The 18,480-nt window shown below is 40.1% G+C and overlaps 1 protein-coding gene across 2 annotated transcripts in view; it reads left to right on the forward strand.

Annotated features, from left to right (window-relative positions):
- Positions 1 to 18,480, forward strand: part of LOC117418403 (dual specificity mitogen-activated protein kinase kinase 3-like) — a 68,107-nt gene that overhangs the window by 26,516 nt on the left and 23,111 nt on the right. For both annotated transcript variants that reach the window (XM_034031406.3, XM_034031405.3), the window contains exons 2-3: positions 13,877 to 13,946; positions 14,603 to 14,651. In XM_034031406.3, coding sequence (XP_033887297.1) covers positions 13,877 to 13,946; positions 14,603 to 14,651 — 119 coding nt within the window. The remainder of the gene's footprint in view (positions 1 to 13,876; positions 13,947 to 14,602; positions 14,652 to 18,480) is intronic.

The following is an 18,480-nucleotide window of genomic DNA, read 5'->3' on the forward strand; positions in this document are numbered from 1 at the left end:
GATTGAGGCAGAACCAGCAGGCATTCACCCTCTGCTAGTGGAGCTGGGAGCGGTAAGCAGTCCTCCCACGGCGGTTGAGGCAGAACCAGCAGGCATTCACCCTCTGCTAGTGGAGCTGGGAGCGGTAAGCAGTCCTCCCACGGCGGTTGAGGCAGAACCAGCAGGCATTCACCCTCTGCTGGTGGAGGAGGCAGAGGCAGCTCCTGCTGCTCTGCCCCTAGCAGTGGTGGAGACAGAGGCAGCTCCTGCTGCTCTGCTGCTGGTGGTGGAGGTGATAGAGGCAGAGGCAGCTCCGGCTGCTCTGCTTCTGGTGGTGGTAGCTGGGGATGGTGACGGAGGCAGAGGCAGCTCCCGCTGCTCTGCTCCTGGTGGTGGAGGTGGCGGAGGCAGAGGCAGCTCCCGCTGCTCTGCTCCTGGAGGCCTAGGTTCTGGACCTATGGGCTCCCCCCTTCTGGGCGCTGGATGCACGGGCTCCCCCCTTCTGGGCGCTGAATGCACGGGCTCCCCCCTTCTGGGCGCTGGATGCACGGGCTCCCCCCTTCTGGGCGCTGGATGCACGGGCTCCCCCCTTCTGGGCGCTGGATGCACGGGCTCCCCCCTTCTGGGCGCTGGATGCACGGGCTCCCCCCTTCTGGGCGCTGAATGCACGGGCTCCCCCCTTCTGGGCGCTGAATGCTCGTTCTCCCCCTCTTCGTATTGCGTGGGGCATATGGCCAACTTATGCCCATATGCCCCACAACCAGGGCATAACTCCGCCACGAGGTTTATAACACAAACCTCCCAGCCATCATCCCCGACCTCCTCCTGCTGTTGCTGCAGTTGCTGTTGCTGCTGCAGCTTACCTCTCCCCCTTCTGGGCTGTGGACGCACCGACTCCCCCCTCTTGGGTTGTGGACGTTTGGGCTGCTCCCACTCAGGCGCTGGAGCCTGCTTCTTTGCCTTCTTGGCACCACCACTCCTTCCCTTCTTCGAGACCAACAGTTCCACCTCCTGCCATGGAGGGAGTTGGTCGGGTGCTTTGTGCCCAACCTTGCCGATGGCAAAACACCACTCCTCCCCTCTGAGGCAGGCGAGGCAGGTTTCATGATCCACCTGCGGCGATGATATGGCCTTCAGGTGGATCCACTCCTGCGCAGTCTCCACCTCACCTCGATCAAAGGCCTGCACAAAGAGGGGGTCTTCATATGGGCACACCTCAGGGAGGTGCCCATACTCCAGGCAGGCGAGGCACCATGTAGCCCCTTCTTCCTTCAACTCCCTCTGATGCTCATGCCACCTCTCCATGTAGGCATCCACTTTTTGTTCTACAAACACAAAAACACGTATTCGCAAAAAGACGAACAAAAAAAACGACCTTTTCTTTCCTGGTCCGGCTCCTGGAGGCGTTGTTTGTCCCACGCAGGACACCATATGTGGCAGGATGGCTTGCAGTGGTGAGGTGTGGTGACGTCATGGACCAGGAAGTAACTGAACCAAAACAATGCATGGGCGGGTGAAGCTGAATGCTACGGCGTTCAGCTAATTTTATTAAATCATGAAACAAAACAAAAGATTTAAACACACAACAAAACACAAAACAAAAAGGCGCGTTGGCCAAACAAATAAGCGTGCTGGCACCAGCACCAGCACCAGCACCAGCACGATACTTAGCAGTTGTATTTATTCTCCTCGCTCTCTCCGCTCCCCGTACTCTCCTCTGTACACTCAACCCCGCAGCACGGACAGCTGCAGGTTCTCATACTCTGGCCGAGGGGTTAACTAGCTGTTAATTATCTTCTTACCCCTCAGCCACAGTCTGCACGCGTTTGGTAAGGATTCATGACTGTCAGCTAGTTAAATAATCAGTAGCTGATCAGTCATGCATCCTCACTGGGTTTTTAAATTATAAATATAAAAAACAATAACAAAAGACGCGGCGCTTTTATCCGCGCCGCAAACAAAAATACAAATAATAATTAATAGGGGCGGGACACTCCGCCACAGACCTGTTTTGAGCAATAAGGATAGAGTATTTAAAATACCAATTTTATAATTGCATTTTTTCTTTTTTTAATTTTTTTATTATTTTTTTTAATTTAGTCGTCGCTAATCTTTTTACCGCCCGTTTTTTTTTCTCCCCAATTTAGCATGCCCAATTATTATCTGTATCCTCGGCTCACCGCTCGCAACCCCCCCGCCGACTCGGGGAACGGAGGCTGGAACACGCGTCCTCCGAAACGTGCTCCTGCCAAGCCGTCATTTTTCGCACTGCAGATCCACAGCAATGCCACCAGACCTATAGTGCCGGATGACAACACAGATCTGGCGGCTCCACTGCAGAACCACAGGCGCCCTATCGGCCAAAGGGGTCGCTAATGCACGGTGAGCCGTGGATTCCCCTGCCGACCTAAGCCCTCCCTACCTGGGCAGCGCTCAGCCAATTGAGCGCCGCCCCCTAGGAACTCCCAGTCACGGTCGGCTGTGACATAGCCTGGATTCGAACCTGCGATCTCCAGGCTATATGGCACATCCTGCACTCCACGCGGAGCGCCTTTACTGGATGCGCCACTCGGGAGCCCTATAATTGCATTTAAATAAGTGTTCTTAGATATTTATTATTACCTGTCAGTATTTGATTAGAACATGGGTTGCTGTCTACTGTTCCTTTAGAATGAAATGTGAAACCTAGTTAACTTTACTCCTGAGGAGAGTAATGTTAAGAGTTTTGCTTAATGAAATTGAAATATGGAAACCCCCTGTTGGTCTGCGTGCCAGTAAGCAGTGAAGCTGCTTGTACGGGGGTTCCCAAACTGGAGCTGCTTTCAGGGTTTCAGCATATAAACACATGATTTTACAAATCACAAATTCAATACACAGTAGGCAGTTCTCATCTGTAACAAGCCCTTTGCACAATCACAATTCTTGTTTTAAAATCTTGTTTTGCTATCATTGTGTTTGGAAAGAAAGTTTGCTTGCAGCCTCTGCATGATGAAGCTCCTTCCCAGGCAGGTGTGCTTGCAGCCTCTGCATGATGAAGCCTCTTCCCAGGCAGATGTGCTTGCAGCCTCTGCATGATGAAGCCTCTTCCCAGGCATGTGTGCTTGCAGCCTCTGCATGATGAAGCCTCTTCCCAGGCATGTGTGCTTGCAGCCTCTGCATGATGAAGCCTCTTCCCAGGCATGTATGCTTGCAGCCTCTGCATGATGAAGCCTCTTCCCAGGCAGGTGTGCTTGCAGTCTCTGCATGATGAAACATCTTCCCAGGCAGGTGTGCTTGCAGCCTCTGCATGATGAAACCTCTTCCCAGGCATGTGTGCTTGCAGTCAGGGCCGGATTAACCCATCACAGGGCTCTAGCCAAACATCAATTTTTGGGATCCTACCTCCTTATATGAATAACAACAAATAGCCGGTATACATATATTAGCATCTGTATCTCGCACTCCACCAATTTGCAAAATGTACATGGTTTTGATCAGAAACGAATTCTAGTTATTAATTATGAGGCCTGCATCAAATCCCATAGTGGAACTTGATAATCCCCTTTCCCGACTTACTCAATAAAAATACAACAGTACGAATATGGACAAGAACACCATATGTTGATTGTTATCCAGTTTAAAAAGTGTGATACTTCTATATAGGAGGGTGCTCAAACTTTTGTCCACGAACTGTAGGTCCCCAACAATCCACAAAAAAATAAATAAATAAATTGACCATTTCTTCAATGCAAAATTGTTCCAGTTCATTCAAATTCCGAGGACTTCTCTTGTGCACAGCCTTCTTCAACTCATACCAAAGATTCTGAATCGGATTTAGATTGGGACTTTGACTAGGTTATTCCAGAACCTTGATTTTATTCTTCTTTAACACTAGAACCGGACTACATACAACCGCCGCACCCGCAAAATGTGCGGCTCCATTTTAAAACGGCTTCGATATGCAAATGAAAAACAAACAATTGGTTACATCTTAATATTTTTATTTATGAACATCATAGATAACATTTTGAGACCAGAAACACCATAAGGAGGCTGTGTGGTCCAGTGGTTAAAGAAAAGGGCTTGTCACCAGGAGGTCCCTGGTTCAAATCCCACCTCGGCCACTGACTCATTGTGTGACCCTGAGCAAGTCACTTAACCTCCTTGTGCTCCGTCTTTTGAGTGAGACGTAGTTGTAAGTGACTCTGCAGCTGATGCATAGTTCACACACCCTAGTCTCTGTAAGTTGCCTTGGATAAAGGCGTCTGCTAAATAAACAAATAATAGTAATATTTACATTGAAAATTAAACTTTTTTTTTTTTTTTCAAAAAGAGCACATATACATAAACATGAAAAACTGTAATAGAATGAACTTTACGCAATAAACTTCTGTGTAAACAGGTGTAGAAAGCTGTATGCACATATAAAATTATAAAACATAAATGACTAGTTATAAAAATAGCATAAAACAAAAAAATAACATAACTTATGCAATGTGAAAGCACTTTGAGTGATTTTATTACAAAGGCCAGACTAAATTGTCAGTTATATTGTATTGATTTCAATGTGCCGCATAAACTGCGGGTCTGGCGGTTGAAGAAGCAAGTGCTTATAACTTATTCATTTTTACGATTCTGCAGCTGAAACACCGTATGGGTATTTAATTCAAATATTTAGTAACACTTAAGAACGGACATGCACAAGATATTCACATACGCAGAGATATTTAAATTTGAATTGCAAAAGCCGTTCAAAAAGCGTCTATGGCGGTGCTAGTGTTAACCATTCTGAAGTAGATTTTGATGTGTGCTTTGGATCGTTTGTTGTGTTGGAACGTCCAGTTGCACTTTTTTAAACCCAGGTTTTGTAGTGGAGGGTTTCAGATGATTGGACAATATGTTTTGGTATGGTATGGAATCCATTTTACCATGTATTGGAACTAAATTTCCTGTGCTATTAGAGGAAAAACAGCCCCACAGAAGGATGTTGCCACCTCCATGCTTGACAGTAGGTATGGTGTCCTTTTCTTTGTGCGCCTCACCAGACTATCAGCGTGACCAAATAGCTATTTTGTTTTCATCACTCCACAGAACCTTTGGCCAGAACTCATATCCATCGTTCAGTTTTGCAAACTTTTACCGATTGTCCTTGTGACATTTCCCTAAGAGTGGCTTTTTCCTTGGCCTGCGACCATTGAGACCTTCACCATTCAATTCTCGACCTATAGTTGAAATGGAACCCCCAGTCCCACTTGCAGCCAATTCACGTTGAATATCTTTGGCAGTCAATCTCAGATTGTTGTTAACCTTCCTCACAATTCTTCTACTTGCTCTTGGTAAAATAACCTTCTTTCTTCCAGACTGAGGGAGTGTTGTGACAGTACCATGAGTCTTGTACGTTTTGATAATCAAAACAATAGTTGAAATTGGGATACTCCAAATGCTTGGAAATCTTCTTGTATCCTTCTCCAGCTTTATGACAATGAAACATTTTCTGCCTAAGTTCTTCAGATAGCTCATTACTTTTTCCCATTTTGAATTATTGGTAATGACAGCAATCATCCTATGCCTAACCCTCTTATACCCTTTTATACTAAGAATGTTCACACAATCCAGCATTTTCTAGACTTTTCTAAAATTAGGTTCATCATTATAGTATTGAAATTTCTAACACCTTGTAGACAATACTATCATAGCATCAAAGGGTGTGAATACTATTTGAATTGGCATTTTAGCATCAATTTCTTCTAACTTTTTTTTTTCTTCCCCTCGTCCACAAAAGCAAACCTTTTGCTACAAAAGATTTTTCCTAAAATTCTTTGTTTTGAGAAATTTCTAGAAATTATACATTTCCATTGGGGTATGTAAACTTTTGACTACAACTAAAAAAAAAAAAAAAAAAAAAAAAATACCTGTACATACCTCTAAGAAATGTATGTTAGTGAATAATACAAAATAATTTATGAACTAGCTATTTTCACATTTGTGAAATTCATGTTTAAAAGTTTTAGATCATTTTTTATTTAAGTATACATGTTGTTTTTAGCAATAATGAAATACAATAGCTTCAGGTCTCCAGGTGCCCATTTGATTTCTTTAAAAACATTATTTACATTGATAGCTGAGTACTGTATACGATACAAATAGTTTAAAACAATTACAAAAAAAGAATCACATCCTCATTTCATTTTACCTTCTTTAAAAAAATATGAAAATAAGCTGCCTTAGAGGCAATATACATCTCCTTTTTAATCTGGTGACCCCTTGTTTTTATTTCTGTGTAAATGTGCTATAGAAGAAGTATATTTTATCCTGCAAAGTTTAAGTAAAAAATAGAGACAATGTACTCATATTTAAGATGAATGCTATCTGTTGCATACGTGTGATGGCTATATAAGGTGTTTTATAACTAAGTACAGGTGAACCCGCTTTATATCATGATTGACGTGCAGGCATAATTCATGCTATAAAGCGGGTCATGATATAAAGCAGGTTTCACGTTTGCCTATGACAGCATATTACGAGTGCGAGAAAAAAAGAAAGAAAACTAACAGTGAATTAAAGAGCAGTGTTTTAATACTGTACGTTTAGTCATTCTCTACATTTAAACACCTGCATATAGTTTACTACAGGACAAATACGTTTTGTATCATTAACTGTAACGAAACAGTTTGTGTCATTCTCTAAAAAAGACATGAATTGTCGACTGAGAGGTAGTGTGTTTTTTTTTTTTTTGGGCATTTGTACAAGACTGACTGACTGTTAAAGAAGAAAAAAATGATGATGGTGTTTTGTAACTGAACTCTATCCCATTTGACAGGCAGCACAAAATGTCAGTTTATCAGCCGAAGTGGTTGTTAGTGGTGTTGGAAATTAATTATATCCTGTGGTTACTTAGTAAAGCTCGGCCACACAGCGGTTGACAGGCTGCACAAAATGTGACAATAAGCGGGTTTGTGAGGTGATATTAAGAGAGGTAATTTCTCAAAGAGCCTACGGTGCATGGCGAGTGGTTTTTCAAAAATCGGGATAATAAACAGTATGATATTAAGCGAGGTGATATAAAACGAGTTCATCTGTATTTTACTTTATCACATCTATTAGTTTTATAGAAGAAAAAACAACACCTTGATAAAAAACATATGTTTTTCCTTCAGTAAAAGGCAAATGTCAGGGCTCGAATTACTGGGGGGCTGGGGGTGGGGTCGATCCCTTTAAGTTTCTCCAAATAGTTTTATTTTTAAAATTCTTTAACAGGTTTTAAGCTGACCGGTATAACTTAAAACAAAAAGGAACCTGTTAAAAGCATGTTCATTTGTATGATGGCATTTTCTGCCTTGTCCATGCAGTTTTTCAGCACCAATCAATGATAATGTGAAAGCGTCTCCTGACAATCTGAAAACTTCTCTGCACATTTTACACAGGCTAATGCTTAGGCTTCCATTAAGGAAGATTCAATAGTATTCCTTTCATAAGTAAAGAAGTGACAACATTTCATTTGATCAGAAAAGGAAGGCGATTTAATCTTATTACAGCATGATCCGTGTCTCAGCCTATACTGTTGACTCAAAAAAATAAACTCCAGCCAAGATCAGCAAAGACATTAGCCTTTGTAAAATGCGTAGTTAATTTAGATTGTCAGAAGACACTTTCTCGTTATCATTGATTGGTACCGAAAAATGGAATCGGCAGGACATTGCATCATGCAATGAACATGTTTTTAACAGGTTCCTTTCTATTTTAAGTGATGTCAGCTTACAACATGCTAAAGGGGGATTTGGAAATACAACTATTCGGAGAAACTTAAAGGGTTTGCCTACGTGGATTAAGAAGAACATAAGAAAGTTTACAAACGAGGAGGCCATTCGGGCCCATCTTGCTCGTTTGGTTGTTAGTAGCTTATTGATCCCAGAATCTCATCAAGCAGCTTCTTGAAGGATCCCAGGGTGTTGGCTTCAACAGCATTACTGGGGAGTTGGTTCAAGACCCTCACAATTCTCTGTGTAAAAAAGTGCCTCCTATTTTCTCTTCTGAATGCCCCTTTATCTAATCTCCATTTGTGACCCCTGGTTTCTGCAATCAGGGCAGCTTCTAAACAAAACTCACAAAAGCTAATTAGTGGGCTTCATGTATTGCACACAGTCAAAAGATATTTAACACATTTCATCACCTTTTAATAGTAATATTAAAGTCAGCACTCAGATATCCATTACCCAGATACAGTCAGTTATGTTTTACCACCCTTGTATTTAGAGTAAAATCAATCCCCATTACATATATATTGCCCGTCGCACACAATTTCCGACTCCGTCACCAGTTTTCTGTTTGCCCATCTCTTCAATGTTACAATTTATTTGAATATCCAATATTACATGATGTTGATACCTTAGCTTGTTCAAAGTCTTGAATACTTACCTTGTTCTTGCTGATATTTTCCTATGTATGTATGTATGTATGTTACTGACAATAGATAGGCTGTAGCGGTCATTGTTATGTTTAATTAAATTACTCCAGTGTGGATGGTATTTATTAACTGTGACGTCACTTATTTAATAGTCAGAGAATCCTCACGCATCGCAGTTTTCAGAACTTGTGAGCTCTGGAAACATCTGATATGTTTTTAAATATAGATCAAAGCTCATTAGACCCCAGTCGGGTGAATTTAGGTTTATGACTGACTTGAAGAAATTGTGACTGGCTAATCGGACTAGCTGAAACAAATACAACTTCAATTTAGCTGACATTCAACTTGACGTGACAATGCAACAAAAATAAACATCGCAACACATATTAATGTATTATTCATGATTTAAATTATACTTACTGCTTAAGGTTTTGGCTAGCTCGGTCTCGCGCTGTGACATCTGTTGCATTGAACACAAAAAACGTTATTATTGTATTTGCTTTCATCGCTGTGCTGAATGAGAGTCTACTTGCTATATATTTAACATGCACACCAGAATAACCCGAAATTGAATCCGTTACAATATGAAATAAATCACACCCAGGATCTTTCTTCTAAGTGCAAACTTAAAACATGAGATGTATTCGTATTATCTGAATGGTTGTTAAATGATTTAACATCAATCTGGAAATTACAAGCAGCGTATGAAACTGTATTGTTTATTATCTAATAGCTCTTCAGCAAAACATAAACATGAAATCTTAAAGCGTATTGATCAATATTATATACATCGTTATTATCCACGTACTGTTAACATTCATAAATAAAAGTCTAATGTGATTTTTTTTTTTTTTTTTTCCCTTTCCTTCTGAAACCGTAATTTTGGAAACAATCCAGTAGACTTAAACTTTATAGTCACAATTTTATAAACTCACCTGTCTGCTCACAGCGGTCTTGTTATTTGTGCACAGTGTTCCCCAGTAAGGGTGGAAAAGCTAGTCAATCTCTTTTTTTTTTTTTGTCTTGTAGCCATTTTTTTTTGCCAGAGAAATCTTCTTTCAGATTGTATCTTAAAAATACAGTTCCGCACAAACACACCAACCAATAGAATGTTAGCAGAAGCTGGGGAGAGTTGGTTACCCTAGCAACCAAGAGCAGCACCCAGTCAGGGTCAGTTGAAAATATCTGCTGGTGGTTGGCCATTTAAAGTCTTGCAGCGATTCCAATATTTTGTAACCAATATTTTTTACGACTGACGGCGGCTTTGGGTTCTAGAGATCATCCCACAGAAAACTACTTGAACACTTGCTACATTAAATAATGGCACATGTTGGTGTTGTGTAGTGTCAACAGAGCCTGCACGTTGTTTTCGGGCCTCAAACCTGGCTTGGTGTGATCCTTGGCAGTGGCTTACTGCTTTTTTTAATCCCTGTTCCACTCCTATTGCCAGAGACATTTGAATACGTTCTGATCTGTCAGATTTCTCTGGCATTAGCAGTGGCTTTTTAAATGCACCTGGTACCCCATACAAATCTACTGGCCATGTGATGTGCTTTTGATTCGAGGGTTCTACCTCAAATCAAGTTGACAGTGTGTTTCTTGCGCACTCTTTGCTGTGCCAGGCTTACGAGCGAAGTGTACAAGAGAAAATACACTCTCAACTTGCTAAGAGGTAGCCACTGAACACTTATAATAATAGTAAAACTATTTCACTCTAAATAAACAGATGGAAAGCTAATGTATTAAATCTGTTTATACTATATAGAACCCATTATGGTTTAAACATTTATAATGGTTTTATTTATGTATTTATTTTTTGCACTAATGAGATAAGATGCAGTAAACTGGAATTTGAACAAATCCTTATTTCTCATGCAGGATTTATAATTTTTCTTGGGCTTTAGTAGCATCAAATACACACTTGCACTTGCAGACATTCCCTTTTTATTACAAGCTTACATTGGGCAATGCCTTATCAAACACGGTTCAGACCTGGAATAGCAAAAACTGCAATGCAATAAAAACAAAGTACACCCCTAAAATTAACAAACTGAAGTACTATTGAAAGCAAATTCTCTATAGAATCCATTAATCATACAGTTGGTCGTACAGCACAAGTTCACGTCCTGGCTGTGTGAAGTAGGCTGGTCTTTGCTCAGGACACTGAAGGGAGCGTCACATTGGCTTAGGCGCTCCTGTGGGTTAGGGAGGTAAAACCGACAGGGACTGTTTCTCCTCAATGCTCTACAGCGAACCCTGCTGGCCAGGCGCCCAGTGAGCTCAGAGCAGACACCTGCAGTGCTGGCCTTTGTCCTCCAGAGGTCAGTAGCTCACTAACATGCGCTTTCGAGTTCCTGGGTGAAAAAGGGAGCTGGCTTGGTCGTGGGATCGGAGGGTGCCCACTGAATCTTTGGGTGTCCTGAGCCATGTGGGGAATTGCTGCGGTGAGGAGAGAAGCGATTGGGCATTCCAAATTGGGAGAAAATCGGGGGAAAGATTTATAATTGGACACACTAATTAGGATGCATTTTTTTAACGAAAAGTTTAAGTTAGGGTACACAGGCTGAGTTTTTGCGAATGAAACTTCTGAACACACAGACTTAAGTATGAAGCTGCAGTTATCCCTACTGAGCGCTGTCAGAATCAATCAGGTAAGTCTTGTCATAACGTTTGATTTATGTTACCATATTAATATAATTAAGGTATGTTAATATGTAATGTCTACATGCAGCAGTGTGTGTGATTTATCTCCCAGAAATGGCGGCGGCTTAGTGCCAAGACTGCTGACGCGTTTTCTTTGCACAAAAAGATTGGTTCAATTTTATCTCAAATTGGTATCATTTGGTTTTGAATTTGCCTGTGTGCGCCAGTCTCACAGTACATGTACTGAAGCAATTTACCATACATACCTACCTACATACATATATACTAGGGCTGCTCCAATTAACAGATTAATCGGACCAATTTAATCAACAAAAGAGGTGATCGCAGATACAATTTAATCAGGCAGTTTTTTTTTTTTTTGGCTGGGCATTTTGAACTCCATTTCCCAAAGTGTTCTATACGGTATGTTTGCATGAAACACACACACACACACACACAAATAAATTCAATTCTTGTGCATTTATATTTTGCTATTAAACTCTTTCATGGATTGATGTTCTGTGAAAATGTGTTACATTTATTAAAATAAATTCCCATTAGATTCTATTAATTTTTGTATGTATTACTATGCAGGACAGCCACTATAAGAGCGTTGCCTTTATTTAAAAATTTTAATCAACTAATGCCCAAAAATTAACAGATCAAAAAGTTTAATCGAGTGACAGCCCTAATATATACATCCATGAACTAGACTTTGTTGGAAGATTCCCACAACATTCTCAAACAAGCAGCTTGTTTTAATTCTCTGACAGTAGATTTGCGTTACAACATACACACATTATGTTCTCTTGATCCTATTCCAACAGAACTATTCAAAGATGTTCTTGGTGTTTATTAGTAGCCACATTTTAAACCTTTATAAATGGTTCACTTTCCTTAAGGCTCTTAAGGTAGCTGTGTTAAAGCCTATGCTTAAGACACACAATTTGGACCCTAAAGTCCTCAATAACTATAGGCCAATCTCCTTACTACAATTCTTAGATAAGGTTGTAGAGAGAATTGTTGCAATTAAATTGCAAAAATTTCTGACTCTTAATGGTATATTCGAGAAGTTTGGTTTTCGTGCTGCACATAGCACCGAGACGGCCCTTGTCAGAGTTGTGAATGACCTGCTGCTAAGCTCTGACTCGGGCTTTCCTTCATTATTAATCCTTATAGATCTAAGTGCTGCCTTTTATACTGTAGACCATTCCATCCCACTGAATCCTCTTGAAAGCACAGTAGGACTGTCTGGCCTTGTCCTATCCTGGTTTAAATCTTATCTTACTGATAGATTTCAGTTCTTCTCTATTGTGGAGGTAAAATCGGCATCATTGGAAATTGTCTGTGGTGTTCCACAGGGCTCCATTCTAGGTCCCTTGTTGTTGTCATTATATATGCTACCGTTAGGTGACATTATCCGCAGACACGGAGTGAACTTCCATCGCTATGCTGATGATACCCAGTTATATTTGTCCCTAAAGCCAGGAATTTCTTCTGCCTGGGTGTTACTAGCTACTTACCTTACAGACAATCAAGCATTGGATGTCACAGAATGTTCTAATGTTGAATTCGGATAAAACAGAGGTTGTGCTTGTGGGATCACAGAACCAACTAAAAGGAAATGTGGGATTACATGAGCTCGACCCTTGCAGTCTCTCATCAAAACTTAAACTAGAAATTAAGAGTTTGTGGGTCATCTTTGATCCTCATCTATCATTTGAGACTCCTATTAGGGAAGTTACTAAAGTATATTTTTACCATTTGAGAAATATAGCCAAATTTAGATCAATTATTTCCGTATCTTATGCCAAGAGACTAATGCATGCCTTTGTTTCATCTAGAATTGATTATTGTAATGCACTTTTTTCTGGTGTCCAAAAACGTGTGGTATCCTGCTTGCAGCTTGTTCAGAATACCTCCGCTAGAATTCTGACTAAAACCAGGAAAAGTGACCATATTACCTCTGTTTTGGCCTCTTTACACTGGCTCCCTGTGCAGTATAGAATGTATCTTCCAAACCGCACTCTGAGATCACAAGATGCAGAGCTGCTGGTTATTCCGAGGGTCAACAAAAGCATCACGGGAGGTAGGGCTTTTTTCTTGTAGAGCTCTGAAATTATGGAATGCTCTGCCATAGTTTGTCAGGGAAGCTGGGACCATTACAGTTTTCAAATCAAGACTAAAAACACACTTTTATAAAATTGCTTTCTTATCTTAGTGGGTTTAAATGTAACTTTAAAATTGCTGCTTTTGTATTTTGTATACTGTTATTTAAATGGTCTGATTGTGGCAGTTGTATGTGTGACATGCTATATAAATGTATTGTGGTTTGTTCTTTTTTTCTGCTATGTACTGTACAGTGCTTTGCAATACTTTTCTATAAAAAGCACTATATAAATGCAATAAATGAATAAATAAATGCTGAACGAGAGGAAGCCCATCTATGCTCACCCGGTTCAGAGTAGCTGATTGATCTAAATAAAAGGGGTATTTAACAATTCCCAGTGATTCAGCATCAACAACATGATTAGATAACTCATTCCACGCCCTCCACACTCTCTGTGTGAAGAAGTGTCTCCTTCCCTTTATCGTACTGTAAGTCTATCTTCACTTAATTTGCAACTGTGTCCTCTGGTCCTGGTTTCTGTGCTGCGCTTAACATATTGGTTCTGGGTATCGGTGCACATACTGACTTATTATGAAGTTGAACAGCAAATACATACCATTATGCGTTCATACTGTTGAAGATATTTACTGTTGGATTATTATGCACGAGAAAGACAACACTTATGTCAATAACAGTTTTGATTGACTCACGATACAGACAGTATCACACTTCAGCTTAATTTTCTTCTTTGTGTTTTCCAGGGAAAGTGAAGAACAAACCCAAGCTCAAAATTTCAGATGAAGTCTTCAAGCAGAAGGAGCCCAACCCCACGTAGGTCAAATCGGCACACTTCTCTCAGCAAGTTAATGACAATAAAACCACAAAAGTGCACCAACATGGTTTCAAACCAAAAACTCCTCCAATACTGAAAAATGTAACTGCACTGAACAGCAAAAAAGTAGTCCAGAAATAATGTTTTAATCAGTAAAAATGTCATAGCATGCATATTGATAATACGATGTTGTGATCGGGGGTGAGGGTGATCCGCTGACGGACGGGAGACACACGCAGGTGACGTTTGAAATGCCGCTCAGGTGTGCAGGATTTGTTAACACAAAGCAATACACTTTCAATACCTTTTGATATTAAACAAAACCTGTGCAGGTTTCTGTGTTGCTGTACAGTTAAATCATCTTTCAAATGAGCATCCAATGTTGTTAATCTACACAGCATGAATAAAGCTCACCTGAGTGAGGAGGGTTAATGATGGAAGTGTTAATTTAACTATGGTGAAGGAACAATATTTAACAGGGGCCTGGTTGCTTAGACGACTCCTGATTACTTTTAATAATATACAGAATTGAGTGTAGTTCTGTAAGCCAGTCTATGCAGGACTAGAATGAGTTGTAAATTGACAGATCACTGATGAAGTAGTTCATGGTTGCAAGGGTCATTACTAATAATGTATATTTGTGTTTCTGTTTTAGACCACCTCGAAACCTGGACTCCAGGACCTTTATTACTATTGGAGACAAAGTAAGTGTTTGTGTTCTGATGTCTGTGCAGGTGTTGGTCATTGATCAGAGACAGAAGGGGTCTGGTCTGCTACTGCAGATCATGACGTCATTGAGAACCCTGCAGGCACCGATTTATATCCAGTTACAAATGAAAGGGTTTAATGACTTGGGTACTCCTTCATAAATCTTAGCAGATGTTCGAGCTATGCGCTAAACTTGTAGGAAATGTCACATTTCTCTTCGAACTGCAGACGACTTGCAACAAGATTACTGAAAGTGGCAACTTCCTCAAGCAAGCCCCCTCCCCACACAGTGTTTTCAAAAATAATATATAGATTCGCTACACTTTGTCTGTGTTAAAGCATAAAATACAAAACCGAGAACCCATTGACTCTGGCACTGCCATGGGTTAGGGAGGCAAAACCGGCAGGGACTGTTTCTCCTCATCATGTTCCAGCGAACACTACTGGCCAGGCTCCTGGTGAGCTCATGTGGACACCTGCAGGGCTGGTCTTTGTCCTCCAGAGGCCAGTAGCTTAGCTGTATCCGCTGTGGAGCTCCTGGCTCTAAAGAGGCCATTGGCTTGATTTATGCAATAGCAGGATGCCCACTGACCACTCATTGTGGGGAGGTGCTGTGGTGAGGGAGCATAATTGGACATTCTAAATTGGTGAGATAACTGTTGATTCTGGAGGTCACACTCAATGCAGTATGATGTGGACATACTGCACTGGATAATTGCAAAGCATACGGTTATTTAGATTTCTAGAAAGCTTTGGACAAAGTCCCGCATAAAAGATTAATTCTCAAACTGAACGCAGTAGGGATTGAAGGAAATGCATGCACATGTATTAGGGAGTGGTTAACATGTAGAAAACAGAAAGTACTGATTAGAGGAGAAACCTCAAAATGGAGTGAGGTAACCAGTGGTGTACCACAGGGATTAGTATTAGGTCCTCTGCTATTCCTCATTCAAAATGATCTAGACAGCATTCAGAACTGGGCAGACACATGGCAAATTACATTTTAATAGAGAAAAGTGTAAGGTACTGCATGCAGGCAATAACAATATGCATTATAAATATCATATGGGAGATACTGAAATTGAAGAAGGAATCTATGAAAAAGACCTAGGAGTTTATGTTGACTCAGAATGTCTTCATCTGGACAATGTGGGGAAGCTATAAGAAGTGTTGAATTTAAATCAAGGGAAGTAAAGTTAAAACTTTACAATGGATTAGTAAGACCTCATCTAGAATATTGTGTTCAGTTCTGGTCACCTTGTTACAAAAAGGATATTGCTGCTCTAGAAAGAGTGCAAAGAAGACAGGCTAAAAGAATTGAATTGAATCTATTCAGTCTTGAACAAAGAAGACTATGCAGTGATCTGATTCAAGCATTCAAACTTCTAAAAGGTATTGACAATTTGCAATGTTACTTTGTGTTTCAGTGTTTGCTTCTACTGCCAAAAAAAAGTAAAAAAAATAAAAATAAATAAAAAGCTCTAATCAGATTTTTAAAAAGGTTCCGTAAACACATACCCTCCAACAGCTTGTGTTCCTGTTCTTTGCATTCACGCTCAGATCACTTTGCTTTTCTTGAGCTGATCTCTTGCAAGTAACAAGCAGGTTTGTGATTGCACACTTTAATAAAGGGGGGGGGGAGGGGGGGTGTTTATATTGTTCAGAGTCAGAGAGGCCTTGCAATGACTAGGGGTGTAATACCCTAATGTTACGATGCATATCCGGATTTGCAGGTTGTCCATTATAAATATCACGATACATGTGAGGGGCCTGCTGGGCTACTTGCATAATGATTTAATGATGAGTTATTTTGTTAGAAGACAAACGTTTTATGGGATAAGGAGAGTATGCAGGTATGTTCGTACCAACTACATTCTTCATTTCAAGGACCACTTGGTGAACTGCAATGATCTATGTTTTGGTTTTGTATCACGATACATATCTCCTATTACAATGCAATGTATCATGTGAAGAAATGCATAATGGATCGTTACTGACTGAGGACCCCCACTCAATCAAAATAATCTTTCTACACATTACATTCATTGTTTGAATGAATGAAGGGAAATTATTATTATTATTATTATTATTATTATTATTATTATTATTATTATTATTAAGAAAGTAATACCATGTCAATGAAGAACAAGCTAATGAGATGGAGTATGGCTTGTAACTCCTGCACAGGTGGTCGTGTTGTGGTTTAATTGCAGTTGGCTTTGCACATAATAGTAAGAGGAATGGTATGGTTTATTTTATGTAGAAAATACAGTGTTGTAAAATATTATGTTCTAGTAATAGATGCTTTTTATAGTTTTTGTTGTATAATTGTACACACTGATCGAAATACTGTAACCCTTTAAATGACTTAATAGGGCGCTCTCGGGCATTCTGCATACTTTTACAGACATCCATAACTTCAAAATCCTCCATCAGAACTACAAAGTTAAAACTGATATTTTTATTCAAACATCAAGTATTCAAGTAAGGAATTGCCTTTTTCTAACATGTTCGCCAGGGGAAAGAGAAATCTCCAGATCACACTCCCTCCTGCAGCAATGCTGGTGTCCTGATTTGAAATGAGTGGTGTAGTGTGGGAACAGAAAACCAGCACTGTTGTAAAAGAGAACTTGATCTGGATACACTGCATTCCTTAGAAGAGAAATTCTGTTTCTCCCCACAGAGTAAAAGTTGAATAAAGGTGATTAATAAACAATTTTGAATTTTTAAAAATATTTTTAAGTAAATAAAACTGCGTTACACTGGACACAGCAAATCCAAAGTCCTTGTTTCTTGTAAACACTGTAAGGTGCTCTGTAGCACTTTAAGGGAGTAATTGTCAGTTTCATCTCAAAGGTATGCATGGCTTCTGAAGAATTGTTTACAGCCTCCTGGCTATGAGCTTTTAGACAGGTTTGTAAACGCTGATGACACTGTCATGAACAATCCCACTGGATTTTAGTGGGTCTTGGTAATATTCCATCAAACAAACAAAAAAAAAAAAACACATACCCAGGTTTTTGTAATTTTAGCTTTACAACTTATCATATTAGTTGCCAGCAATAATACTGAAATACATTGCATTAGTGCATGGTTCCTTCAGTACTAAGTTACATATTTCAGACCTGTTAGACCACAGTTGGAATGTCTGGAGGGACAGCCCAATCTACCTTTTCCAGAGTGCTAGGCACATTTCTGGATGTCATGCTGAAAAGGGCAGGCCAATACATTTCCTAAGGATGCTAGCATAACTGATTTATTTGTTTATTTAGCAGATGCCTTTTATCCGAGGTGACTCAACTGCAGAGTCACTTACAACAACGTACAAGACAGACTTACATCTTACAACTGATGGAACTATTTTGAAAAGGTCAACATGACTGAACTAATATGAAGTCCTAGTAAATGATGATGATACGGTACTCTGCACAATACAGCTGTTATTCCTTAAAAGATTCTGGTGACATATACATTTATTTGTTCTAAATAGTAAACATTCTGATGACTTCCTCTAGTTTTTCACATACAGTGTGCTCATTTTTTTGTGCAGCATTTTCTTGAATTTTGAATAGCTTTTTCTCCTACTCATTAACCAAAATTTGAAATCTACCCTAAAATATGAATAAATCTAGTAGGTGTTGCTGTCCCTTTCAGCAGTAATGTAAACAAGAAAGGCTACAGTCAATTGTTTTGTTTATTGAAGTTTTTAATTAATAGAAGAATTTCAAAACCCTGGGTGAAGAATGCACTTCTCTAACCCAGCTCACCTGTATGAAGGGATGAGCTCCTTGCTGCCTTGTAAACAGTAATAGATTACTGTCTAGT

The sequence above is a fragment of the Acipenser ruthenus genome, chromosome 13 (genome assembly GCF_902713425.1).
Source record: "Acipenser ruthenus chromosome 13, fAciRut3.2 maternal haplotype, whole genome shotgun sequence".
In the NCBI taxonomy this organism is placed as follows: Eukaryota; Metazoa; Chordata; class Actinopteri; order Acipenseriformes; family Acipenseridae; genus Acipenser; species Acipenser ruthenus.